Source organism: Delphinus delphis, chromosome 16, assembly GCF_949987515.2.
Source record: "Delphinus delphis chromosome 16, mDelDel1.2, whole genome shotgun sequence".
Taxonomy (NCBI): Eukaryota; Metazoa; Chordata; class Mammalia; order Artiodactyla; family Delphinidae; genus Delphinus; species Delphinus delphis.
Window position 1 is genome coordinate 45,650,561 of NC_082698.1, and position 26,194 is coordinate 45,676,754.

The 26,194-nt window shown below is 37.5% G+C and overlaps 1 protein-coding gene and 1 non-coding gene across 2 annotated transcripts; both read right to left on the minus strand.

Moving 5' to 3' along the window:
• Positions 1-322: 322 nt before the first annotated feature.
• Positions 323-26,154, minus strand: TIMM23B (translocase of inner mitochondrial membrane 23 homolog B). The gene is made up of 7 exons (XM_060034645.1): positions 25,904-26,154; positions 23,274-23,332; positions 14,630-14,723; positions 14,327-14,411; positions 11,743-11,801; positions 9,850-9,960; positions 323-1,684 (listed from the first exon to the last, which is right to left on the minus strand). The coding sequence occupies exons 1-7, from the start codon at positions 26,007-26,009 to the stop codon at positions 1,569-1,571; spliced, it is 630 nt and encodes a 209-aa protein (XP_059890628.1). The 5' UTR covers positions 26,010-26,154; the 3' UTR covers positions 323-1,568.
• LOC132440111 (small nucleolar RNA SNORA74) lies at positions 12,329-12,532 on the minus strand. The gene has a single exon (XR_009522517.1). It is a non-coding gene; the product is annotated as a small nucleolar RNA SNORA74 (small nucleolar RNA).
• Positions 26,155-26,194: the final 40 nt, after the last annotated feature.

Genomic DNA, 26,194 nt, shown 5'->3' on the forward strand with positions numbered 1-26,194 from the left:
TGTGTTATTGGAAATACTTTTAAAGTTTGTGATGTGGTCATCTAGAAAGCCCTTTTGGGGAAACTTCACATTCCCAGTGTCATTGCCAACTTCATTAGAATTCTTGAACCACAGCTGAAACGAGCCTATTATTTTTTAGTTCTCCAATACCATTTAGAACTTTAAAACTAAAGGTGGTGGGTAAAAACTTAAGGAGCCTTTCCATTATCTTAGGTTGCAGGAAACCTTGTAGTTTTTGAGGTTTAACACATTGTGTATCCCTAAATTAACAATCACTGTGCTAATGAGTGTAAAACATTCTTTTGCATTGATGGATTTTATGCCTCCCTCCATTAAAAGCATAACAGCCATATAGTTGTCCTGTGATTTGTAAAACACCTTGTCACAAAATTATATGAATGTGATATCCTTTGGTTAGGAGTACAGTTGAGAAACACTTGAACATAAAAACAGTGTTTTTATATTCACTTAAATTTATCAGTGTATTTTATGATTCTTGAATTAGCAAATAGGTTATTACTAACTTCCATTGTCTTTCTTGCACACTCTTCATATCTACTTTTAATTCTTAATCTGCTGTTGCAGGTAAGATATTACACTGCTTTTTCTTTTTTTTTAAACTAGAGGACTTCAGCTGAAGTTCAGTGCTTTTCTGCCAAATTCCTTCTAACTAGATGCATTCAGAAAGGCCCTACTTTACTTTCTCTAATCAATCACAATAGCCACCAGTTGTTTAGTATTTCTTATGTATATCGTGCAGTGCAGTCTTATTTAACTTCATTTCAAAGATGAGAAGACTAACTCAGAAATTAAATAACTTGTCCTTATTTTCTTTAGCTTGCTTTCCCAAGGCTTCCTAAAAACTTACAGCTTGTGTCTATATCATCTCTTTTTCGAATTATCCCCAGTAAGATGAGTTAACGCGTACAGAATCACGATTGTTGCACAGATTGTTCTAGCACGGTACACTAATGGTATAATGGTTAATCTGAAATATCTTGAGGTTGGGTAGTGTCAACTCTATTGGAGAAAAATTTTAACCTAGTTGCTAATGCTGCCAGTAGCCCTTCATTTCAACACAAACATGAAAACATGTTTTAGCCTAGTGGGGCATAAACAAATGCCAAGAGTAACTTCGGAGACACCCACTATGTTTTATGTTGGAGTTATGACTTTGGTTCTGTTTTTACCCTTTATTGGGAATACAGGGCAGTATTACAGTCTTGGATTATTAAATGAATAAATGTGGTGATACAGCATTGACAAGCATGACCTGAATTCTGGGAGTAAGTGGTTTTCCAGTTCAGGGGGTAGGAGAAAAAACAGGTGCAAGATCTTCTTTAAAGGAGAAGAGAGCCACATTACTCAGCCACCAAAGGGTTTTGGCTTCAACTCATTAATGGCTGGAAGGAGTGCCAGTCCTGGTCAACCATCCATGATCTTCATCACAGCAAACTGGAAATCTCCTTTTTCAAACTAGTTGCAGGTAAAAGAGTAAATGACTCCAGACTGACATAAATTGATCTGGATGACTACTAAAGTGTCCTCCGTTCACCAGCTAGTAATCTTCAGAGAGACTGTTGGAGCAAGGAGCCTCTCATGTGCTCCCAGTTGTTATATAGCGCGTAGAGGCCCGTAAGGGTTAGTCCTGCCAGGCCGCCTCGTGCCACCCCTCGAAGACCACCTGCAGAGGAAAAACAAGAAAGTAACAGCCTTGTATTGCATACTGTCCTAGCATCACAGGGTTAACTAAGAGTTTCCTAAAGCTGAGACACACTGTTCATGTTTATGCAGATTCCATCCCAAACAGGAGAATAAGCTGTAAAAGTAATAAAAGAAACCAAGACTGAAGTTCAGGAGAGAGAGATTCCCTAAATCAGTTGTTTAATACATAAGCTATACCTTCATATTCACAACGTTTTTTTCCACTTTTAATTTCACAATTTGTATCTAAGATCATCAGCATAATTTCTTGACTTTTCTCAATCTGACTTGATCCTAGAACACTTCTGGACAAGATCTTATGCTTATCATTGAAGTCACAGCCAGATCAGTAATTAATTCCCTGCTAGTCATATAATTTAGAACTTGGGACTTCCCTGGTAGCACAGTGGTTAAGACTCCAAGCTCCCAATACAGGGGGCCCGGGTTCGATCCCTGGTCAAGGTACTAGATCCCACATGCATACTGCAACTAAGAAGCCGGTGAGCCATAACTAAGGAGCAGCCCGCTGGCCGTAACTAAGGAGCCTGCCTGCTGCAATGAAGACCTGGTGCAACCAAATTAATAATAAGAACTTAACTGACACTGTCAACTGATTTAAGGCTGTATGTAAACAGTGACACCCTCTTTGAAAAAGTATTAACAGCCTTTGGACTCTGCACAGGTCCTCTAAATATTAACTTTGAAGACTCAAGACAGAATGGTGGGTGATGGCTATAATCAAGCTTTGAGTTAGATGCTGATGAAGCACCAACTCCCCTGTTGCTTATTCCTACCCTGATGTGTCAGAAAATCTCAACTAAGGAGCAATGAGGCACTTAACATCATCATACTAGTTGAAAAACATTCAAGGATTAGACTTTGAACTGTTTCTGATTAACAACAAAAGAATTTTTCATGTGGAAAAAGATTAGGAATAGATATTTCATTTGAAATGCAGAAACAAAAATGTTTCAGTCAGTTATCTGAAAATAGTCCCCAAGTCTAATAAGAGGAATGGGGGTACCCAAAGAAGCTTTTAAGAAATATTTGATGTTCTCTTACAGTTTCACAAATAAGTAGGAATCACAGACTTCAGGTGTAGCCTATATTGTACCTATGGAGTATTTGTTCCAAGTCACATGTTAGGAAGGCAAAGGTCCAGTGGTTATACCTTATTATAGGCCCTTTAGCTACAAGCCAGTAAATTCCGTGCAATTCATGACACTGCTGAGTTAGAATGCTTCAGACCAACCCTTTCTGCAATGAAAGTCTTGCCAGATGGCTTCAGATGATAAAGGGCCACTCCCTCTAGGAGGCTCTCTAGCCTGAAGACTTAAGATAGCTGACCTGTTTAAGCTTCAACTATGAAGTGCCCTAATTATCTCTCTTAAACAGACCCAAATAGAAACTGCAGGCATCATCTGTAAACAGCTGTCAAATATGTGGGAAGGAGGATCAGAAACATAAAAAAATTAAAGTAAATGGGAGATATCTCCTAGAAGTCTACATCATCTCTTTGTATCTTGCCACACAGACTACACATGACAGTTGAATTTGCAACTGTATTCAGTGTGGTTGAAAAATTAGAAAAATGATATAGGGGAGGTAATTGAAAGCACAATAATTTCGCAGACACCATTTCCTGGGACCATACATTCAACTTCAGACTAACTCCCCTGGACCTTTGGCCGATTACAAGTCCACAGGACTCTGAAGTCTGCCCACTGGTTTGGAATTGGCTGCAAGCTCTTACTTTCAGTTGGCCTTTTGCTTTGAGTGTCCTAGGAACATGGTTTCTACTTGGCCATTTTAGAAGGATCTTCACACTACTCATCTATCAGATAGCAAGCCTCCCTGGATATAGGTACTAGGGGTAATAATGAAATTGGGAACTATAAGGATTTAAGATTTTGGAGACATAAGTGGCACACTGTATCCTTTAAGAAAAACTTATCCCCTAGAAAGCCTTCTACTTTCTGACCAAAATAAAACAAACTTAGTTTAAATCAATTATGTTACTTCTCTGAAGACTAGAAAAAAGCTTCTAGTAAGAAGACACCAAACATACGTAAGTGCTTGATTTACTAATAATCACAGTAACCCTGACTCAAGGGTAGCCTTTTATTACATGTTTTAGTTTTAATTCTTTCCATTAATTTCAGGGTTTTCCAGCTGGTTGATCTGTTAAAAGTTTGACAGCCTTGGCTTTAGGCTTTCTGTAATAAAAACAACTTTTGCCCAACTAAACACAGGAAGTCGATTAGCAAATAAACTTGCTTTGAACACAGAGTAACCAAATGAGGCCAATGGTTAATCTCTATAAAGCAGAACAAACATGAGACTTGTGTGTCACAGTTTTATCTTCTGTCTTTTGGATACTTATACAACTCTTCCAGAAAGGGCAAATATCACCTCTTCTAAACCTGAGAAAATGAGGCCCAGAATATTTAAACGCCTGGTTTATGGGGTATAGAGCTGATCACTGGCAGAGCTGACACACTGAACTGAAAATTATTTTAGCACAAGGGTCAGCACATTTTTCTTGAAACGACCAGAAAGTAAATATTTTAGGCTTTGAGAGTGCAAAGGCTACGTAGGTACTTATATAACCATTAAAAATGTTTACTGTTTAAAAATGTAAAATACATTCAGTGAAGAGACAGGTATCTGGCCAGCAGGAGTCTGTGGCCCTTGCTTTAGACAAACAGCCTTACATACACAGAGATGGCTACAAATTCCATTCAACAAATGTTTGTACTACTTAAATTTTTTTGTTAAAACTATTCTTTAAAACTGTGATAAAATACACATAAAATTTACCATTATTAAGTGTACAGCTCAGTAGCATTAAGTACATTGGCGTTGGGCTACCATCATCCATCTCCAGAGAACTTTTTTCATCTTACAAAACAAAAACTCTGTGCCCATTAAACAACAATTCCCTCCTCCCCTTCCCAATCTAATGCCTAATTTAATTTTTATTATGTTGATATATCTTTGCTCACTTTAATTTTTATTTTTATCAAAGTAGTCCATATAGATAATTTTAGAAGTCAAGATAGTACCAAAAGATTTTAGTGATGCACAACAGTCTGGGGTCCTCATCGTTCTTACCCTAATTCCCAGTTCCCAAAAGCAACTACTTTAATTCTTCACTTTTTACCTGCATGTTTCTAAAGAACATCTTTATCTTGCTATTTCAATCCTAGATATTGTCTATTGACTTCCTACTAGGAAAACTGTGTCAAGTCTCGTAAGAATTGTACAAAATATGCTTATGGCAGAAAGGTTTATTGTTATCTCATTTACAACTCTCTGAAGGCAACAGTCACCCTTGTTTTATAGACAAACTCAAATTCAGACAAGTTACTCTCCTATTTACACATTTATTTAGGGATCCAGTGCTAGTCAAACTCAGTCTGACTCCAAAGCCCAGTTTTCTTCAGCATACCAAATTGCCTCCAGCATAGAGAAAGGAGATTATCAGGGAAATTTCTTGAAAGGGGTACTAACAATTGAGCTGGGCCTTAAGGATGGACTGGATTTCAAATTTATCTGTTTGATCATACGACATGCATGAGAAAGCTGTGGGAGAAAAGGCTGGGAAGATAGGTTAAGAATAGAACATGGAAGGCTAGGGTGAGAAGTTTGAATTAAGATAGGAAGTGTGTCATCATCACAGGCTCCTGGGTAGGGAGTATTAGAATTAGAACCTTCCTTGAGGAAGATTAAGCTAGAAATAGTAAGTAGGTAAGAGACTGGAGGTAGAAGTCTAATGTCAAAATGGTCAACGGAAAATACTGTTAGAGAAGTTCAGGGCTTGTGATAAGGGCCTCAACTCAGGTGATGGGTGTGGTAAACTTCGTAACTGATGGAATGAGGGGACAGAGTAAGAAAGGCAGAAATCAAAGGTGATTAGGCCTGCTTCCTGCTTCTTGTTTTTTCTTTCTTCGTTTTGTAACAGAGTGGAAGCAATAGGTGGGACTTTGAACTGCGCTTCTGGGCTTTCCTGGGCTCCCATACCACTGCCCCATCCAGTCCTTCCTTGCAATGCCAGCGCTTCCATGCAGGACAAAACTCACTAAAATATCCCAGCTGTTTTTGAGCCCCCACGTTACAGTGTCCTTTTAGGACTAGTCTTTCGGTGGCTGTTTTTCTGCAGGTGGTAGGGAGTGTCCCAGACCCCTTTTGAGAACCTTGTGGAAATTTTAGAGGATTTAGAAACCCTGACTTAACATCTCCTGGTGTAAACTCTGTACTCAGGAGAAGGGTGAAAGTTTAACTCTCTGGAAGTTACAATAAACAATTTAAGGCTTGTAAGTAAATGGAAATGCTCTAGTACTTAGATGGTAAGAATTAAAGTCCAGGTAAGCCAAGTCTTTACACTGGCCTATGAAGTTCTATCATCTATATGATTTGGTCCCTTCCCACTTTTATCACTCCAGATTCTACTACTCTCCCATTGCCTTTTTTTTTTTTGCTGTAAGTGGGCCTCTTACTGTTGTGGCCTCTGCCGTCGCGGAGCACAGGCTCTGGACGCGTAGGCTCAGCGGCCATGGCTCACGGGCCCAGCCGCTCCGCGGCATGTGGGATTTTCCCAGACCGGGGCACGAACCCGTGTCCCCTGCATCGGCAGACGGACTTTCAACCACTGCACCACCAGGGAAGCCCTCCCATTGCCTTTTAACTCCCACTTCAGGGCTTTTGTTCTTGCTGTTACCTAAACTGCTCCCTCCAGACATCCACCTCACGCTCCCTCATCTATCCATCTTTGGTCAGATATCACCTTTTCCTTGAAGGGTGTCTTAAAACACCTTGGTACATACAGTTTTCCATGTATGCCTTTGTGTGCTGTGGGATAAATTGCTGAAAATTAGATGACTTAAGCAAAGGATCTACATATTTAAAATAGTAATAACTAACGCCAAATTGCTCTTCAAAGTACTTGCTTACCTTTGCCAATAAGCATCGTCTACCATCACTTTTTAAAAGCCAGGTTGTGAAAAATATTACCTTAATGTTTTATTTTGCTTTTCCCTGGTTGCTTGTGAGCAAACTTCAATTGTTCATTGGTCATTTGCCTTTCCTCCTGAAGGGCTTTGTCATATCCTTACTCCACTTTTTACTGGGTTGTTGGTTTAAGTCATTTGTTGACATGTTTTATACATTATGGCAGTTAGCTCTTTGGAAGAATGTTGATGCCAGTAATAGAAACAAAGAAGTCATCAAGAGGCTGTTTGTGGCATATGAAGTTTAATTTTGAAGGCCTGGCATTCATTGAGAAGTAGTACATTTTAACAATAACCCTGATAATTGCTTAATTTGAAGAACTGTATTTGTTTATCTTCTTACTTTTACTTAGCTTGCTTTTATAAGGTGACTTTCTCATGGAAGGCACAGGATTAACAGGTAAGGAATTTTCTGCGAGGGGGAAAGGGGCACCCATATTTTTTGGTTTCTGAGGTCTTGTTTCCTGAAGATAAGTGATCAGGTCTCTTCAACATTCCTAAACTTACACATAATAGCAAAACTACAGCTGTTCTCATTCTGGTAAAATACTGGTCGTTAGATTTTCACATGGCATAGGAAACTAATAATGACATTTCACATCCTCTGAAAAATATTTACAGAGTTCATTAAATAAAGCATTATATCTGAAGTAAAACCACACCATCAGAATTATTCCTTTAGCCTCTTTTTGGTGTGACAACTACCCACCTTCTCATGTATTTTCCCTCATGGTTTTTCTTTCTACAAAAGCAGCTTCCATACCTAAATTGAATCATATTGCTTTCATTCTAAACCCCTTCCTTTAAAAAAAAAAGAAAAAAATTCCTATTCTAGAAGAGTAAACTGGGGATTGGAAAGATTTTAGGTCAACAGGAATTAACCATTCTCTAAATGTAAACTTCTTTCCTCAATGGTTTATGCTGATTCTACACTAAAGAGTGCCTAAACTCTTTTCCAAATCCTTGAATCTAGAAGTTTTACAAATATTCCTGCCACACAAAACTCATAATTCTGTGCTCTGTCTTAAGTAGAGTGTAAACCAGAAATCAATAAGACACTGATTTGCCTCTTTTAGAGCAATTTTGATGCGCTGAGTTAAATTGTTCAGCCAGGAACTACAAACCAATGTTGGAATTCTGGGTCAGCAGACTATTTACCTCTTCTACGTTCCCCAATTGCGGTGGAAACTGAAATGTACTTGTCACCTGACATAGAATTAATGAATATTCCTTTTTGCCCTTTTTCTTCTGAGCCAAGAGCCTACTCTTCCATATTTGATGTTGGAGGTGTCCCAGGTGGTGTTATAAACGCTACTCCCGCAAGGAAGTTCTGGACACAGAAAGCTAGGCTCTCCTTTTCTGGATAACACCAAGTATTCAGCCTTTCCCTTTTTATCTTTAAAATACATGTAATATGTCTTAAATGAGATGGTAATTCAGTACATTTTTATCCTCAGGACTGCCCTCAACACAAGAAATGCCGTAATGGCTTACCTTGAGCAAGAAAACGGGGATTGGTGGGAACTGAGCTGGAGCTTCAGTGCCATCCACTGGGGTAGCTGCTCCCCAACCTCAGCTCCAGCCATCTGCCACCACACATAACATGAGCTTAGTGTCCTCCATTTGTTCAAAAGAAGCTAAAATTTCCAGACTTTTGTGTGAAATCTCCTGTTTTTTAAATTTTAATTTGATTTTTAATAAACATAGTTTGGGCCAACTAAACTCTTGATGGCTGAGTGCCACCCTTGTGGTGCCAATTAGGGTTTTCAATTCCTTTGTCTGATCCCAAACATTTTCAATGTGGAAGTATTTTTAGGTTTTTAACAAGGTTCTTCTATGCCAAGGTAACACTTCCATGGACATAAAAGGTATTTACTGTCTTACTCTACCTGGGAGCTCTGTTGATGTGCGTAAGCACATGCAGAAAGTATTGCGAGCTCTTAAGAAAATTCCCAATGTGATCCATTTTCAAAATTAAAAAAGCCTCTTACTCTCAGTTATATCAGGAAATTTTGGATTTTACAATTCTGTTGAGACTTCTCTCATTTCTTTCCAGTAAAAATGAGGCCAAAATGCTACTTGATATTTGTGATAGAGGAATTACATAAAAACGAAATTACTCAGTTAATCAAGTGTCTAAAAGCAGAATAAAGCAATCAAACAAATAAAAGTAGTTTTCAGAGGCTTGAGTATAGAACATATGTAGTTTAGGCAATTTAAAACAGAAATGTGAGAAAAATCTGGGGCTGTCGCTAGTTATATGATCTTTTAAGAAAGATCATCTTAATACCATCCGTGCTCATCTATAAAATTGGGGTGTGATGATTATCACTTCACAAAGTTTTAAATGAAACAAGTTATATTAACTGATTATTGCTGAGAGTGTAATCATAACTCAGTGAATGTTAATTTCTTTTCCATCTTAGAGGAGAATTTGATACTTGATCTTCATCCAGTTAATTTTGACTCAACTCTCAGGGTTTTTTTTTTTTTTTCCCAAAACTGAATGGTATTTTGTCCACCCATGTTCATAACAGCATTATGCACAGTAGCCAAAGTGGAAGAAACGCAAGTATCCATTGACAGATGAATGAATAAACAAAACGTGGGACATACGTACAATGGGGTATTATTCAGCCTTAAAAAGGAAGGAAATTCTAACATATGCTACAACATGGATAAACCTTGAGGACATTATGCTAAATGAAATAAGCCAGTCACAAAAAGAAAAATACTACATGATTCCACTTACGTGAGGTACCTAAAGTAGTCAAATTCAGAGAGATAGAAAGTAGAATGGTGGTTGCCAGGGGCTGTAGAAGGGGGAAATGCAGAGTTGTTGTTTAACGGGTACAGGGTCTCAGTTTTGCAAGATCAAGAAAAGTTCTGGAGATTAGCTGCACAACAATGTAAACATACTTAACATTACTGAACTGTACACTTAAATGGTTCGGATGGTCAATTTTATGTTATGTGTATTTTACAAAAAATAAAAACCAAAATCCCAAACCACAAGATGGCAGAGAACATTATACTACAAAAAAAAAAGTATAATGTTTCCTTTGAAACTACAGTATGGATAAAAAGCATACTTCAACTGTATTAAGAGACAGCTTCACTATTTAATAGTACCTACCTGTACATTTATACAACATGCCTGTCATGGTTCCAGCTGCTACTGTGTTGAGGTCATCTTCTGCACCTCGTGTTTTTTCAATGATGACACCAAATGCACTATAGAGCAAAGCTATAGGGGAAATGGAACTGATCAGTAATAAAAAAGTAAACTGAAAGTCAGTGTGACAATTATATTTAGATAAATGTATTCTACAGACATATTATAAGTATTCACAGACATATAAACAATGATCACTGGAACACTATTTGTAATAAAAAAGGCCTAGCAACAAATAAAATGACCTTCAAGAGGGGACTGATCCAGAAAGAGACTTTCTACATAATGGAATACTATGTACTCACTTAAAACGCAGGAAGAGCTCTATTCACTAATATGTAAAGCAGGCACATGTGTGTATGACTCTGGATATGCAAAGAAAATGTCTGGAGAGATTCAGAAGAAATTTATTAGCTATTTATGGAAAGTACTACTGGGGAGTCCCAGGAAGAATATCTTTAATTTTCACTTCCATTTTATTCGTAACAGCTGTACTTTGGGTTTAGAAACAAAAACAAAACACATGCATTTCTATTCTAAGAAAAATATAACTTCCAGAAACATGAGATCTGGTTCCTGCACATGTAAAAACCCTAACACTAGCACTATTTAGTTTTAACAAGATCTTCCCCCAAACTACCATTCTCTTATGCCTGTAAAGACTGATTAGCCATGAATGCATTAACCCTTCTCCTTACCCTTTCTCAAAATTATAGCCACATTTGACCCCTCAAAATTATACCAAACTCAGCCTTACAACTCCTCTGCTGTGATATTTTTATACTTCTATAAGGGCTCTTCTTCCCGTTTCAATTTATTTAACTGAAACTAAACTTGAGCAGAACATTGTGACCGGTCACATTACAAGGGAAACATACAGGGTGACTGGCCACCCCAGTCTGCCCAGAATTGAGGGTTTCCTGGAACAGGAAGTGCTACAACTGAGAAAGTCCTAGGGAGACCAGCACGACTGATTACTCTGGGCACACAGGTACAAAGGAGGGTGACTGTGCTTGGGAAGGGCACTGGGGTCATGGGCAGCATATGGAAGCAGACATTTACTATTACAGTGTGAAAATGTACTGCTTCCAAAGCCTATGACAAGGCTAGGATCTCACTCTGTTACACAGAGGCTTTTCCTATTTTTTTAACAAGATGCCTACATTTTCTCTTACTTAATCTGCCACAAGTAAAAGATTTTCAGACTTTCAAATAAAGTAAACTTTGGATTAGGGCATAAGTGCCATAAGTAGGCTTATTATAAGTCATGAGTAATCAAAAGAGTCAATCATTCATAAACATTACAGTATGAAAGCATTTGGTCCTAAGTACTACTAAATTATCCCTTCCTTAGAACTGCAAATGTTTTCAATGTCTACAAAGGCCCTATTACAATTCTGGCAATTAAGTCTGGGAAATCTAATTAGGTAAAGAGAATGATGAATGCTCTATTAGGAAAACTTATCAGGACAGCTGGATTAATCTACCATATCTTACTACAGGAACTTGAACCTCTCCTAACAAACAAAACCATTTGCCTTGAACCTAAATTATTTTAATTTCATTTAGTTAAAACATGATTTTATTTGGTGTCTTGCTGAGACAGGAGAGTATGCAATGCTTAAAGCATTTAGAAATGAATGTATTTCACAATGGTATTAGCAGCTGGGATTCTTTTGTTATACAGTTTATGGTCTTCTCCTAAGTAGTATCTATACTACTCACTAGAGTGGATTTAAACATAATTTTTAACATCCCAGGACCAGGATTTTAGTTGATCAAATTGTTCATAATACATGTACATTCTTTCTTTGCAGTAATAATAATTTATTAAAAAGTGAGATATCTACTTACCCAGAGAACCTAGAGTATTAGCCCAAAGTGCCCCTTGCCTGGTCACCATATTCAAGATCCTACCAGGGCAGAAAGAGAAAGAATCTGTATTTAGAACCAGTATTCCTTTAGTATTTAGAAAAACCATAATAATAGCAATTTTAAATGTATAAACGCAATATACAAAGTTTTCTTAATTTTAAAACTTAACACCTCCTCAGAATTCAATTAGGATAGCTTTTACTTTATATAAATATTTATATTTATATGTAAATATAAATGAAGATTAGATTAAAAACTCCAACATTTCTGGGCAACAAGTAAATTCTGATTATTAAATGTGTAAAACTATTAAATATATAAAAGGTTTGAATGATATCCGGGAATGTATTTTATAAAGTTTACAGAAACTGATCTATGTTAAAAAAAAATGACATAACAGACAAACTAGCTTATAATTAAGTTTCTTATGTGTGTGGGGTAGTATGTATACTCAGAATGTTAAGTAGAATCAAAGTGTGGAATATCATGGAATATAAAGCAAACTTAAAGACAAATACTAAAAGGAAAAAGTCATCTAACTAGAATACATGAAGAAAGTGCACTCTGTGTCTGCTCCCAGACTAGAACTAAGCAGCCAAAGTGAATGCTTAGCACACTCTCAAGGAAGCACAGCACTGCCCTCATCCAGTGCCAGACGTCACCAGAACAGTGACGGAGGCAACTGGAGGAAGAAGACAGAACACTGCTCTCCCAGCAGTGTAACACTGTCACAGGAATGGTTCTGTCCTGACAGCTGACTACTGCTGGAGATTATAGAATTACAACAACAAACAGTAAAAGAACTCATTTAATTAAAGCACTCATTTAAATTAATGCTCAGTAATAACAAAAATCTGTATTACTTTTAAAGGATTATTTAAAAAATTAGTAATGATTACAAATATTATGTTACACATTTAATTAATCTAATTATGGTACATATTTACTAATATATTAAGTTTAGCACTTAATTGTTTTTCATTTATAACAAGCATCTAAAACTATTAATTTTCATTACTGTATTGCTGGTGGCACTGCAAATTGCCAAAGTCCTTTGGAATGTGATCGGGCAACACCACTTAACTGGGCCCTTACCTACTTCCCACTTTAACCATCTCTCAATAGATTAAAGGCAGAAAGTAAGGAAACTTACCCAAGATCCCAAAACAGTAAGCAATGAAACTGGGCTTTGAAACTACATAGATTTGTCTGGCCTGAAACCCAATTACCTTTCCATTTTTAAAATGTTGTCTCTCTATTTGAAAGATCAGAATGATTATACTAAAAAATGGTATGTAAGATTTTAAAAATCTGACTTCAGAAATGCAAACCAATTTGACTCTCCCCCAAAATTAGTAACTATGATGGTTTTAAGAAACAAAGGTTATCTTTTCTAAGAGACCTTCCACTTTCAAATTGGTGTTCAGTAATATGATGCTGGGGATTTGTTTCAAAATAATATGGAAGGGAAGAAGGAGGTGGGACATAACTGGTCCTCGTGCTGGTTGATGGTTGTTGAGCTTGGGTTATAGTTCATAGATGTTCACTGTACTACTTTGTCTACTTTTGTATAGATTCAAAATTATCCATAATACAAAAAGTAAAAAAAAATTGGAGTAAAGAACGAATATTAAGAATATAAATACAAAAATATTCAAGGATCTGAGCTTGTAAAGCAAGGGCAGTGATCCATACAGTAGTAGGAATATGAAAAACTTGACAGGCTTTCAGGTTTCCCAAGGTCCAATTCTAACACACTGCTGCCATCTGCTGGCTAAGAAACATATAAGGAAAATGGAGCTTAAAGGGTCCTAAAATAAAAACCACAAGCCACTGAAGAACACATACTGTGTGATTCCACTCATATGAAGCATAAAAACATGCAAAACGAAACAATATATTATTTAGGGAACAGTAACAGGAACTTCTCATGTTTATTCCTTAATCAGGGTGAAGATACATGTTATATACACTTTCTGACCTTAATTGCACTTTCCCTTCTTTGCAAACTTCAGTTTCCTAAGAGAACACTGTCTTACTCCTTTTGGAACCACCTCTAAGTTCTAGGGATTTCATTTAAATTTTCTGCACCTTTGCACGTAAGAAAAGGAGAGTGAAGTCAATGAGAAGCTCAAGTCAAATGTCGGCAGAGTTAGCAATTACTCTTATGTGCTTATTTCTTCACTTATCATGTCCTACACTTATGCACATCCCTGAACTATCCAAATAATGTACTAGTAATTCAACAATTTGAAAAGCATGTTATATAGGCCTGCAAAATGGAACAGGTGTAGCTGAGAAGTTAGGTTAGGATAGCACCAGCTGACGGAGGGACACTGACTCAAAAATCACTCCTTCTAAAAGCTTAGACCCAGGACTTAATTCCTAAATTCCTTTTATTTTGAATAAGGGAAAAACAAAACAAAACACCGGAAAAAAAAAAAAAAACTGACCAAAAAGTATACCAATACTCTAAACAACCGTAATCTCAAGGTTGTGCTCATCAAGCCAACAAAGTAGAGATTAATATTCAAACATCACTACGTCATTACATAAGACTTACTGTACATTTCTTGGTTTGGACCAGGCCATGTTCTGGGTTTCCTTCAGTCCTAGCCGTAGACCATTCATTGCCCCAAACGCAGCCCCTGGCAAATCATAGTAACAATTCATTCAAATAATCAGCTATATACTAAAGAACAACTATATTTCTCATTCTTTTTCATTTTTATTTAACAATAAGAAAACTGTAAATAATGATTTTCAAAAAAACAACCCTGAAGGTGATATTTTAATTGCCTTTGTTTTTAAGCACCTCTGACTACTTGGATTGAGGATACTTAAAAAAACATATATAAATACCAACCTGTCATACAACATCCTCCAATGGTAAAGAAGGCCAGTTCAAATCTGCCCCGGGTTTTATTAGCTCCAGTTGGTAAAATAAACTCATCTGTATCCTACAGGGATAACAATGAAAACCAAGTTGAGCTCCCCTTAAGACACAGTACTTGGCAAAGTGTTTAATTTTTCAAAGGAGTTTTTCACATAATGTAAATCCGTATATTAACTAAAACTCAACTATACTTAGTCAAACAAAAGTAAAACTTTCTGCAACAAAAGGAACATGTAAATCAAAATTAAATGAAATATACAACATATATAGTTATACTCATTAGTTCTTAGGAGAGATTCTTGCCCAGAACTTTACATCTTAATGTAAGTTTGATAGATTATAGGAAATTTGCCTTCATGATAAATTTGAAAGTTTAGGAAGGCCATCTCTAGAGAAAGGTAAACTGAATGCTATGAGAGATAACAGAATACCAGTCTGGAAGGAGAAAATAACTTTCACTCTGTAGCTACTATTTATCCAGAACCATTTTACTATATGTAAGACCAATGATCATAAAAAATGAGCAGAAACTATAAAAGTACAACAGTTTGGATCACTTACGCAAGGGCAAAAATCACCTCCTTAACTAGTTGTTTAAAGGGGATATATTCCTTTGATAATCTTAGAAAGCTTACTAGATCCACCTTCTAGTAAATGCATATACAAAATTTGGTATGAACCCCCTGAAGGTCAGCCAAGAATCCTAGGTTGAGAAGTGCTACTGTAAGAGCACAATAGGATTGATTTCGCAGTACAATCCACTTTTTTATGATGAACAAATACATTTTTGCCAAGCTTTCCATACAAAAATGGTTAAAATGAGCCCCTGAAGGATAGCACACACCCTTAGCAAAAAACACTAACCAAAAAAAAAAAAAAAAAAAAAAAAAACACTAACAAGTAAACATCCCTTTGGCAAATACTGACCTTTGGTAAATGCATTCCTGATTAGGAAAACTGTACCTCTGTACTGATTTTTGACTTCTGGCTTGTGCACACGTTCTTACCAAAAACTGTACAATAAACAAGCCCACGTACTCTCATCACACAGAAATGGTCTGTTGGGCAATGAGAAGCAAACTCTAAAAACTTCAGTGTCTAACTATATTTATTATACATAGATCTGTAAATTCTGGGTGTTTCCTGACTTTTCAATTAATGACTTAGTTTTAAATTGTGCTTCCTGTTTGAGGTTTTTAGGAATGGTATATTTAATATGATGAGGTAAATAATTATCCTTCAATCCAGAAATGGATCACTAACTACACATAGAAAATATAAAAAAACATGGTCATGATTAACATTAGTAAGTATTGATACAAGTGCATGTCATCACCGACTCATTCTTCAGCTAGTGAGTCAACCTTGCATTCCTGAGATATCCAACAACTACTCTTTGAAGCCTGATGTTGTAAACTGAGCTTTAAAAAAAACCTACTATTTGCAACTTTATCTGTGTTGAATCAGCAACTTCTCCAAACTGAAAAAACAAAACCCACAAAAACAACCAACCAAAACCCGAGGCTAATATAAACCTTAAAATGTATAACCCCCTAATTTCAAATGTTTGTATTCATGAGACCACTCTTATTTTCATAGGCTTTTGAATAATAATAATCTGATCTAATTAAATAAACTCAGGTGGTATTTTTTTCCCCAAATGTAGATTTGGTTCAAGATTTCAGTAAAAAGATTCCCACTTTACACTTTCATTTACACTTAACTTAGTATTAATGACCTCTTATAACTTTGTAACTACTCACTCCAATATTTTTTATTGGGGTGCTTTTAAAGTTAATTACTTGTTGCTTTTATTTATGTATTTTTTAAAAATTTTATTTATTTATTGGCTGCATTGGGTCTTCGTTGCTGCGCGCAGGCTTTCTCTAGTTGTTGTGAGTGGGGTCTACGCTTCACTGCAGTGCGCGGGCTTCTCACTACGGTGGCTTCTCTTGTTGCGGAGCACAGGCTCTAGGTGCATGGGCTTCAGAGTTGTGGCTCGCAGGCACTGGAGTGCAAGCTCAGCAGCAGTGGCGCACGGGCTTGGTTGCACTGCGGCAGGTAGGATCTTCCTGGACCAGGGCTTGAACCCATACCCCCTGCATTGGCAGGTGGATTCTCAACCACTGCACCACCAGGGAAGCCCTACTTGTTGCTTTTAGATATAAATCTTTAATTTGTGCTCTGATCACTGCTCCTTCTGATCACAGAAGTGTGTACAAAGAAGCAGGCAGCCATTGTTGTTGTACCCTCACCACCCCCACTTATTCCAGGGGCTTTAAAGAAGAGCTGGGAGCTGGTCTCCTTGCTGCTTCCCCGTTCGTGAACTAGACATTAAAGACTAGAACATTCAAAAGCAATTGCATAAAAAGGAAAAATTAGAAAGTGACAACACACACCCAGGAAAAAGTTTACGCTCAGAAAAGAACTGAGAAGAGCTTAAGTTTACATTTCAGGCTGGTCCTTGGCACATAGGGAGACTGTAATAATAGTAATAATAATAAAAACCAATAACCAAATAAAAGCAAACCTTGGGGAAGGGGGGAGAATCTGATTTCCAGAGTTAACCACATTATTAGAGTCAAACGTCCAGTTTTCAATAACAAAAAATCACAAGGCATACAAAGAAATAGGAAAGCATGGTCCATTCAAAGGAAAAAAAATAAATCAACAGAAATGTCCCTAAAAAACACCTGATAATAGGTCTACTAGGCAAAGACTTTAAAGTGTCATAAAGATGCTCAAAGAACTAAAGGAAATGTGGAGAAAGTCAAAACAATGTATGAACAAAATGGAAACAAAGAAATAGAAAACGTAGAAAGAAACCAAAAAGAAATTCTGAAGCTGAAAGAACAATAGCTGGAAAATTCACTAAAGGGATTCAAAGGCAGATTCGAACGGGCAGAAGAAAGAATCACTGAACTTGAATACAGAATAGAAATTATTCAGTCTTAGGAAATGGAGAAAAAATGATTGAACAGAAGTGAACAGAGCCTAAGGGATCTGTGGGATACCACAAAGCAGACTAACATACAGACCATGAGTTACAGAAGGAGAGAAAGAGAATGTTTGAAGAAACAATGGCTGAAAACTTCCCAAATTTGATAAAAGAGATGCATATGAACATTCAAGAAGCTCAATAAACACCAAGTAAGATACATTCAAAGACACCCATACTGAAACATGTTAAAATCAAACTTTCGAAAGCTAAAGACAAAGAGAGAATCTTGAAAGCAGCAAGAGAAGCAACTTATCACATACAAGGATCCTCAATAAGATTAACAGCCGATTTCTCAAGAGAAACTTTGGAGGCCACTAGACAGTGTGCTGATATATTTAAAGTGCTAGAAGAAAAAAATGTCCACCAAGAACCCCATATTCAGCAAAACTGTTCTTCAAAGTGAAGGAGGTATTAAGAAATTCCCAGATAAACAAAAGCTGAGAGAGTTCATGACCACTAGACCTGCCATGCAAGATATGATCAAGGGACTCCTACAAAGTAAAATGAAAGGACAATAGACAGTAACTCAAAGTCTTATAAAGGGATAAAGATATCAATAAAGGCAAATACATGGACAATTATAAAAGTATTACTGTAACTTACGCTTTTGACTCCACGTTTGTTTTCTACATAAAGTTTAAAGCATTTAGAAGAATTATTAGATTATGTTTTTGACCACATGATGTATAAAGATATAATTTTGTGACATCAACAATTGAGAGGGGCAGGGACAGCTGGTAAAGGAGCAGCATTTTTGTATGTTACTGAAGTTAAACTGGTATAAATTCAAATTAGTGTTATAACTTTAGAATACATTTTAAAAAAAAGGTTATAAGAAAGGAATTTAAACAATTTCCTACAAAAAAATCAAATAAACACAAAAGAAGATATTAATGCAGGAAGGGAGGGACAAAAAAGCCAAAAGCTTATAGAAAATGAATAGCAAAATGCCAGAAATCTCTCCTTATCAGTAAACACTTTAAATATAAATGGATTCAACTCTCTAGGCCAAAAGACAGATATTAGCACAATGGACTAAAAAACATGATCCATTTATATGCTGTCTACAACAGATTCACTTTACAGCCAAAGACACAAAAAGACTGAAAGTGAAAGTATGGAAAAAGATATTCCACACAAATAATAACCAAAAAAGAGCAGGGTGGCTATACTAACATCAGAAAATATAGACTTTACAGCAAAAAAGGTTACAAGAGACAAAGAAGGACATTATATCAATAAAAGTATCAACATAGCAAGAAAATATAACAATTATAAACATTTACTTAACTAATAACAGACCATCAAAATATATTAGGCAAAAGTGATGGAATTAAAGGGAAGAATAGAAAGTTCTACAGTAACAGTTGGTGATTTCAAAATTCCACTCTCAATAATGAATAGTAACTGTTATAACCAGACAGAAAATAAGGAAATAGAGGAGTTAACACATTAAGTCAACTAGATCTAACAGACATATGCAAAACACTGTACCCAACAATGTACACATTTTTCTCAAGTGCACATAAGTCATTTTTTAGGATAGACCATATGTTAACCACAAGTTAAGTCTCAATAGATTTTAAAAGACACCATACGAAGCACCTTTTCCAACCACAATGGGATGAGTTAGAAATCAATAACAGAAGTAAAACTGGAAAATTCACAAATTCGTGGAAATTAAAAAAAACACCTCCTTAAACAATCCATGGATCAAGGAAGTAATCACAAGGGAAATTAGAAAATACTTAAGAGATGAGCAAAAAAGAAACACAACATACCAAAACTTGTGAAACTCAGTGAAAGTGGTGCTAAGGGGGACATTTATAGCTATAAATGCCCACATTAAAAAATAAGAAAGATCTCAAATCAAAAATCTAACTTTACAACTTAAGGAACTAGAAAAAGAAGAAACTAAACCCAAAGCTAGCAGAAGAAAGGACATATTAAAGATTCGAGCAGGGATAAATGAAATAAATTACTAGAATCAGAAATGAAAGTGAGGACATCACTACTGATTCTACAGAATTAAAAAGGATTATAAGAAAATGTTATTAACAACTGTATGCCAACAAACTGGATGCCCTTGATGAAATGTACAAATTCCTAGAAACACAAAACTCACCAAGAAACAGAAAATCAGAAGAGACCCATACAGTAAGGAGACGGAATCACTTATAAAAAAACTCACAACAAAGAAAAAGCCCAAAAGACCAAAAGCCCTGGATCTGATGGCTTCACTGGTAAATTTTACCAAACATTTAAAGAACTAACACCAGGCTTCCCTGGTGGCGCAGTGGTTGAGAGCCTGCCTGCTGATGCAGGGGTCACGGGTTCGTGCCCCGGTCCGGGAAGATCCCACATGCCGCGGAGTGGCTGGGCCCATGAGCCATGGCCACTGAGCCTGAAAGAACTAACACCAATCTGGGGGTTCCCTGGTGGCCCAGTGCTTAGGATTCTGGGCATTCACTGCCATGGCCCGGTTCAATCCCTAGTCAGGGAACTGAGATCCAAAAAACTGAAGTGCAGGGAATACTTGGAACACTTCATAACTCTTTGTATGAGGCCAGCATTATCATACTGAAGCCAGGCAAAAACACTACAAGAAAAGAAAACTACAGACCAATACCCCTTATGATCACTGATGCAAAATCTTCAACAAAATTCTAGGAAACCAAATCCCACAGCATATTAAAAGGGTCATACATCATGACCAAGTGGGATTTATTCCTGGTATGCAGGATGTTCCAACAAATGAAAACTGATCAATGTAACAGATCATATTAACAGAATGAAAGGAAAAAACCCCACATGATCACCTCAATTGATGCAGAAATAGTATGACAAAATCCAACATACTTTCACTGATAAAAAACACTCAACAAACTAGGAACAGAAGGAAACTACCTCAACATAATAAAAGCCATATATGAAAAATCCAAAGCAATTACCATACCCAAAGATGAAAGACTGAAAGCTTTTCCTCTAAGATCAGGAACAAGGCAAAGGATGCCCGTTTTTTTTTGCCACTTCTATTCAACACAGTATTAGACGTTCTAGTTGGAGCAATTAGGCAAGAAATAAAAGGCATCCAAACTAGAAAGAAGTAAAATTTTCTTTTTTCACAGATAATCTTATATGTAGAAAATCCTAAAGACTGCACCAAAAAAACCCTGTTACAACTAATAAGTGAATTCAGCAGAGTAGCAGGATACAAAGTCAATGCAAAAAATCAGATGCACGTCTACAAACTAACAACGAACAATCTGAAAAGGAAATGATGAAAACAATTCCACTTACAATAGAATCAAAAAGAATAAAATACTTAGGAATTAATTTAACCAGGGAGGTAAAAGTCTTTTACAAGAAAACTACAAAACTTGCTGGAAGTAACTTAAAAAGACATAAAGAAATGAAAACATTTCCCATATTCATGGATCAGAGACTTAATACTGTTATGATGTCAGTATTACCCAAAACAATCTACAGATTCAATACAATTCCTATCAAAATAGGAATTGACATTTTTGCAGAAATAGAAGAACCCATCTCAAAATTCATATGGAATTTCAACAAACCCCAAATAGCCAAAACAATCTTGAAAAAGAACAATTCTGGAGGACTCACACTTGCGAATTTCAAAACTTACCAAAGCTACAATAATCAAAACAGTGTGGTACTGGCATGTAGACCAATGAAATGGAAGAGAGAGCCCAGAAATAAACCCTTGTACATATGGTCAAACGATTTCTGGCAAGAATGCCAAGACCATTCCAAGGGGAAAAGACAGTCTTTTCAGCAAACAGTACTGTGAAAACTGGATATACACATGAAAAAGAGTGAAGCTGGACCTTTACCTAACACCATATACAAAAATTAACTCAAAATGGATCAAAGACGTAAACGTAAGACGTAAAACTATAAAACTCTTAGAAGAAAACACAGGGGAAAAGCTTTGCGACAATGGATTTGGCAATGATTTCTTGGATATGACACCAAAGGCAAAGGCAACAAAAGAAAAAATACAAATACTGGCCTTCATGAAAACTTAAAACTTCTGTGCACCAAAAGACAACAGCAACAGAGTAAAAAGGCAACCCACAGAATGGGAGAAAATAACTGCAAATCATGTATCTGATAAGGGGTTAATAATTAGAATCTATAGAGAACTCCTAAAATTCGACAACAAAAAACCAAATGAACTGATTCAAAACTGGACAAAGGACTTGAATAGACATTTTTCCAAAGAAAATACACAAATGGCCAAGAAGCACATGAAAAGTTGCTCAACATGGCTAATCATTAGGGAAATGCGAATCAAAACTATAATGAGTTGCCACTTCACACTCATTAGAATAGCTATTACCAAAAAACCCCAGATAATAACAAGTGTTGGCGAGAATGTGAAGAAACTGGAACCCTTGTGCACTGTTGGTGGGAATGTAAAATAGTACAGCTGCCATGGAAAACAGTATGGCAGTTCCTCAAAAAATTAAAAATACAATTACCATATGATCCAGCAATTCTACTTTTGGATATATAATCAAAAGAATTGAAATGAGAGTCTAGAAGAGATATTTATACACCAAAGTTCATAGCAGCACTATTCACGATGGCTAAAACATGGAAGCAATCCAAGTGTCCATTGGACAGATGAATGGATAAGCAAAATGGAATATTATTCAATGGAATATTATCCAGCTTTAAAAAGGACATTCTGACACACACTACAATACAGATGAGCCTTGATGACATTATGCTAAATGAACTAAACCAGTCACAGAAAAATAAATACTGTATGACTTCAGTTATTTGAGGTACTTAAGAGTATTCAAAAATCAGACAGAAAGCAGAAGGGTTGCCAGGAGCTGGGGGGAGGGTGGAGAAAGGAGTTATTGCTTAATGGGTGTAGAGTTTCAGTTTTACAAGATGAAAAGCATGGAGCTGGTAGGTGGTGATGCTACAATATTAGGAATGCATTAAATACCACTGAACTGTGCAGTTAAAGATAGTATATTTTGTTAGTGTATTTTATCACAACTTTAAAAAATGGAAAAAACCCACCAAACCCCAAAATCCTTTAATCAACTAGTATCAGGGGGCTTCCCTGGTGGCGCAGTGGTTGAGAATCTGCCTGCCAATGCAGGGGACACAGGTTCGAGCCCTGGTCTGGAAATATCCCAGGTGCCGCGGAGCAACTGGGCCCGTGAGCCACAATTACTGAGCCTGCGCGTCTGGAGCCTGTGCTCCGCAACAAGAAGAGGCCACGATAGTGAGAGGCCCGCGCACCGCGATGAAGAGTGGCCCCCACTTGCCACAACTAGAGAAAGCCCTCGCACAAAAACGAAGACCCAACACAGCCATAAATAAATAATAAATAAATAAAAATTAAAAATTGCAAAAAAAAAAAAAGAAAACTAGTATCAGGAAGAAATGCAAGCTAAATCCCCAGAGTCTGTGAGGGAAAAAAGGGTGAATGAAGACCAGAGACTTGGTGCCTCCAGATGCACATATCACAGATCAAGTCAACAGAGGTACTTGGGGTTATTTTTTTAAATGGTAAGATAAAGGACCAAATTAGTAAAATCATAAAAGGACTAGTCTTAATCTTACCTGCACGAGATACCGTGGATCCACATTTAAATAAGGAGACAGAGGGTTCATACCAGTTACTAGAGAGAAAACAAAGCATTATATTGCAATAAAATTTTAAAAAGTTATTTCATTTAGCATTAATTTTGCTCTTGTTTTGTGTGTTTTGCAATTTTGATGCACAGGCTCAATGAATGTGTATTTCTCTACCACTTTCTTGGTCTTATCCTTCCTGTCTGGAAGTTTAGGGGTTGCCTCTTCCTGGGGCCCTCAATCTTGCACTGGTGTCTCAGGATCGCATATCAACAAGATATTGGCAGTGACGTGGATCAAATAATCAAAGTAGCAGGAAGCATAGCCCAGATCAATAAAAAGCTAATTTCTTTCTACTTTACTACAAAAATGCTTGACAACTATACAGGATGCAAAATAAAACTGACCAGAGACCAATCAATTTTATGAGAAAAACATCGTTTAGGTTATGTGTTGTGTATAAATATTCTAAGGCAATTCCTTCAGATCTTAGTGTTGACAGTTGTTGACAGATTTCATTTACAGGGTAGAGAATTCTTAGGTCATCACCAGAAGGAAGGGGTCAGGGCAAAAGAAATGGGCACTCTCATAGGGCCAGACTTGAATTCTACTACCTTTGAAGATAGAAAAATCTATCAAGGAAAATCAACTTTCTCACATTTTAAATTTAATCTTTGGATCCTTTTGTATCTCAGCTGATTGTTCACAAACCTATCCACTACCCAGGACTCTGGTCTTCATCAATTCAGAGTCCTATAAATTCTATATCCAATATCTATCCTGAATTGTGTTACTTACCATCTTTATTGTTACCACCCGAGGCCAACCACTAAATCTCACGTAGACTGTAGTAACTATCTCCTACCTAACCGGACTCCTTACTTGCTCTAGTCCCTCCAATTCACTTTCTAAATGGCAATTAAAGTGATTTTCTTTTAAGAAAGGGAAATCAGCCTTAATGGCTTCCATTTACACCTGTAACCAAATCCAAACTCCTTACAAAAGGCTTACACAACACTACCTTAGCTGCCATTCCTTGCCCCTCTAATCTCATTATCTTCCACCAAACCAACTCCAAACCAATAGCTCTGTAGATACAATGACCTAACAGCTGATCCTCAAACACCTGCCTCCCCCCAGGCATTTGTACTGTCTTCGGGTCACAGCTCAAAGGGCAACACCCCTGAGTTGCTTCCCCTGGACCATTCTAAAATGGCTTCGGCTCCCATCACCATCTCAGGATCCTTTTATTGCCTTTACACACTTATCACTAACTGAAATATTTTTTACTCATGTTACTTGGCTCACTTCAACAGGATGTAAGCTCCATGAAAACAGCACTCATCTTTTAAAATTTAAATACTGTAGTCCTGCACCCAGAAAAGTCCACCTCAAGTACTCAGTGAATGGTGTTCACCCCTTGATCTCTTAATTTACCTTCAAATCTTAATTAACGTAACAATGCTTCTTCACATTAAGGCAGTGCCCTTTGTGCTCCAAAACTCAAAGGTCCTGAGACTAATATACAAACTACATACAATTACATCCTATAACTTATTACATACAAACTATGTTCTAGATTCAGTTTTTTTTAAACTAAATTTATCTATTATTTATTTTTGGACGCTCTGGGTCTTCGTTGCTGCGCGCAAGCTTTCTCTAGTTGTGAAAAGGGGGGCTACTCTTTGTTGCGATATGCGGGCTTCTCATCGCGGTGGCTTCTCTTGTTGCGGAGCACGGGCTCGCAGGCTTCAGTAGTTGTGGCAGACGGATTCTCAACCACTGCCGACCAGGGAAGTCCTAGATGCAGTTCTGACACAGGTGACACTAGGAACTTTAAAGGGCGTTTTTGTTTTTGAGCAAAAGAGACCTAAAGAAATAGTACAATGATTCTCAAGAGAAATCAGTTTTATGAAGCGCTTATCCTTCACCAACTTCCCACTATCTTTAACTCCAAGTTCTGTTCATCCAGTTGAATACCACAGTTAGAAAGTTCCAAAGATCTGGAATACATATTCACACTACTTAGGAGAGGGCACAGGCAGGGTATTCGTGCTTCGGCACCCTAGATCTTGAATAATTTCCTTTCCTAAAATTCTTACCGGCTTCTTTCTTCATGCCTATAAAAGTTCTCTTCCAAGTTCCTCCAGTTGTCTCGAGACGTTATTTCTTTCTCTCCTCTATGCATTAGTATTGAGTGTCTTACCTTGACGGCTACTTCGTGGTTTAGAATGTGACTTTGTGCTAAAAAGTTATGTATGGGCTCGATACGTGGAACGCATTTACTTGCAAAACTGGGCGCTCTTCTGCACTTAGGGCCAAGCACACAGCCCAACAAACAAGGAATTTGCGGGAGGAACGCTAAGACACGAAGCTTGAATATAAAAGAAAACATGCAACATCTCCTGGGTCCAGGTCAAACACAGAGAGCTTCTCGGAATCCATGGCTCCAAACACCCGTTCAGTGCTAAAAGAGCGGCCGCGCAGACACACTAACCCCACCACTGCTACTGAAGCTTGTGACCGCCAGCAAAAAAAAAGGGAACAGGGCACATCGCATGTGTAGCGTGGCCGCAAGAACCAGTCAGAAATGTTCGCAAGCTAGGCCCGATACTTACGCGGGACTCCGGCCAAATCCGCGTGCGAGTAGCCTGCCCCACCGGCTCCGAAAAAGCCGGCCAACCCCCCTGTGGTTTTGTTGCCGCTTCCGCCGCCGCCCTCCATGGTGTCGCAGCAAACCGCCCGTCCACTTCTCCCCGCCGCCTCAGGCCGAGATCGCGTGCTCGGCCGTTTTTCCTCTGTAATAGTGGGGAGACCCGCGTTACCACCACCTCCTTCACAAGTTGACCTTCCGGGCGCCGGCGCCCGCTGAACCTCGCACTTCCGCTTTGCGACAGCGTACGTCCCGG

Bases quoted from the DNA above. Each gene is read 5' to 3' on its own strand.
- TIMM23B (XM_060034645.1), bottom strand. From the start codon at position 26,009: ATGGAGGGCGGCGGCGGAAGCGGCAACAAAACCACAGGGGGGTTGGCC. The intron at 11,802-14,326 runs GTAAGTCTTATG...CTGCCCTGGTAG, and splicing joins TCCAAACCAAGAAATGTACA to GATCTTGAATATGGTGACCA. The intron at 9,961-11,742 runs GTAAGTAGATAT...TTTCCCCTATAG, and splicing joins TAATACTCTAGGTTCTCTGG to CTTTGCTCTATAGTGCATTT.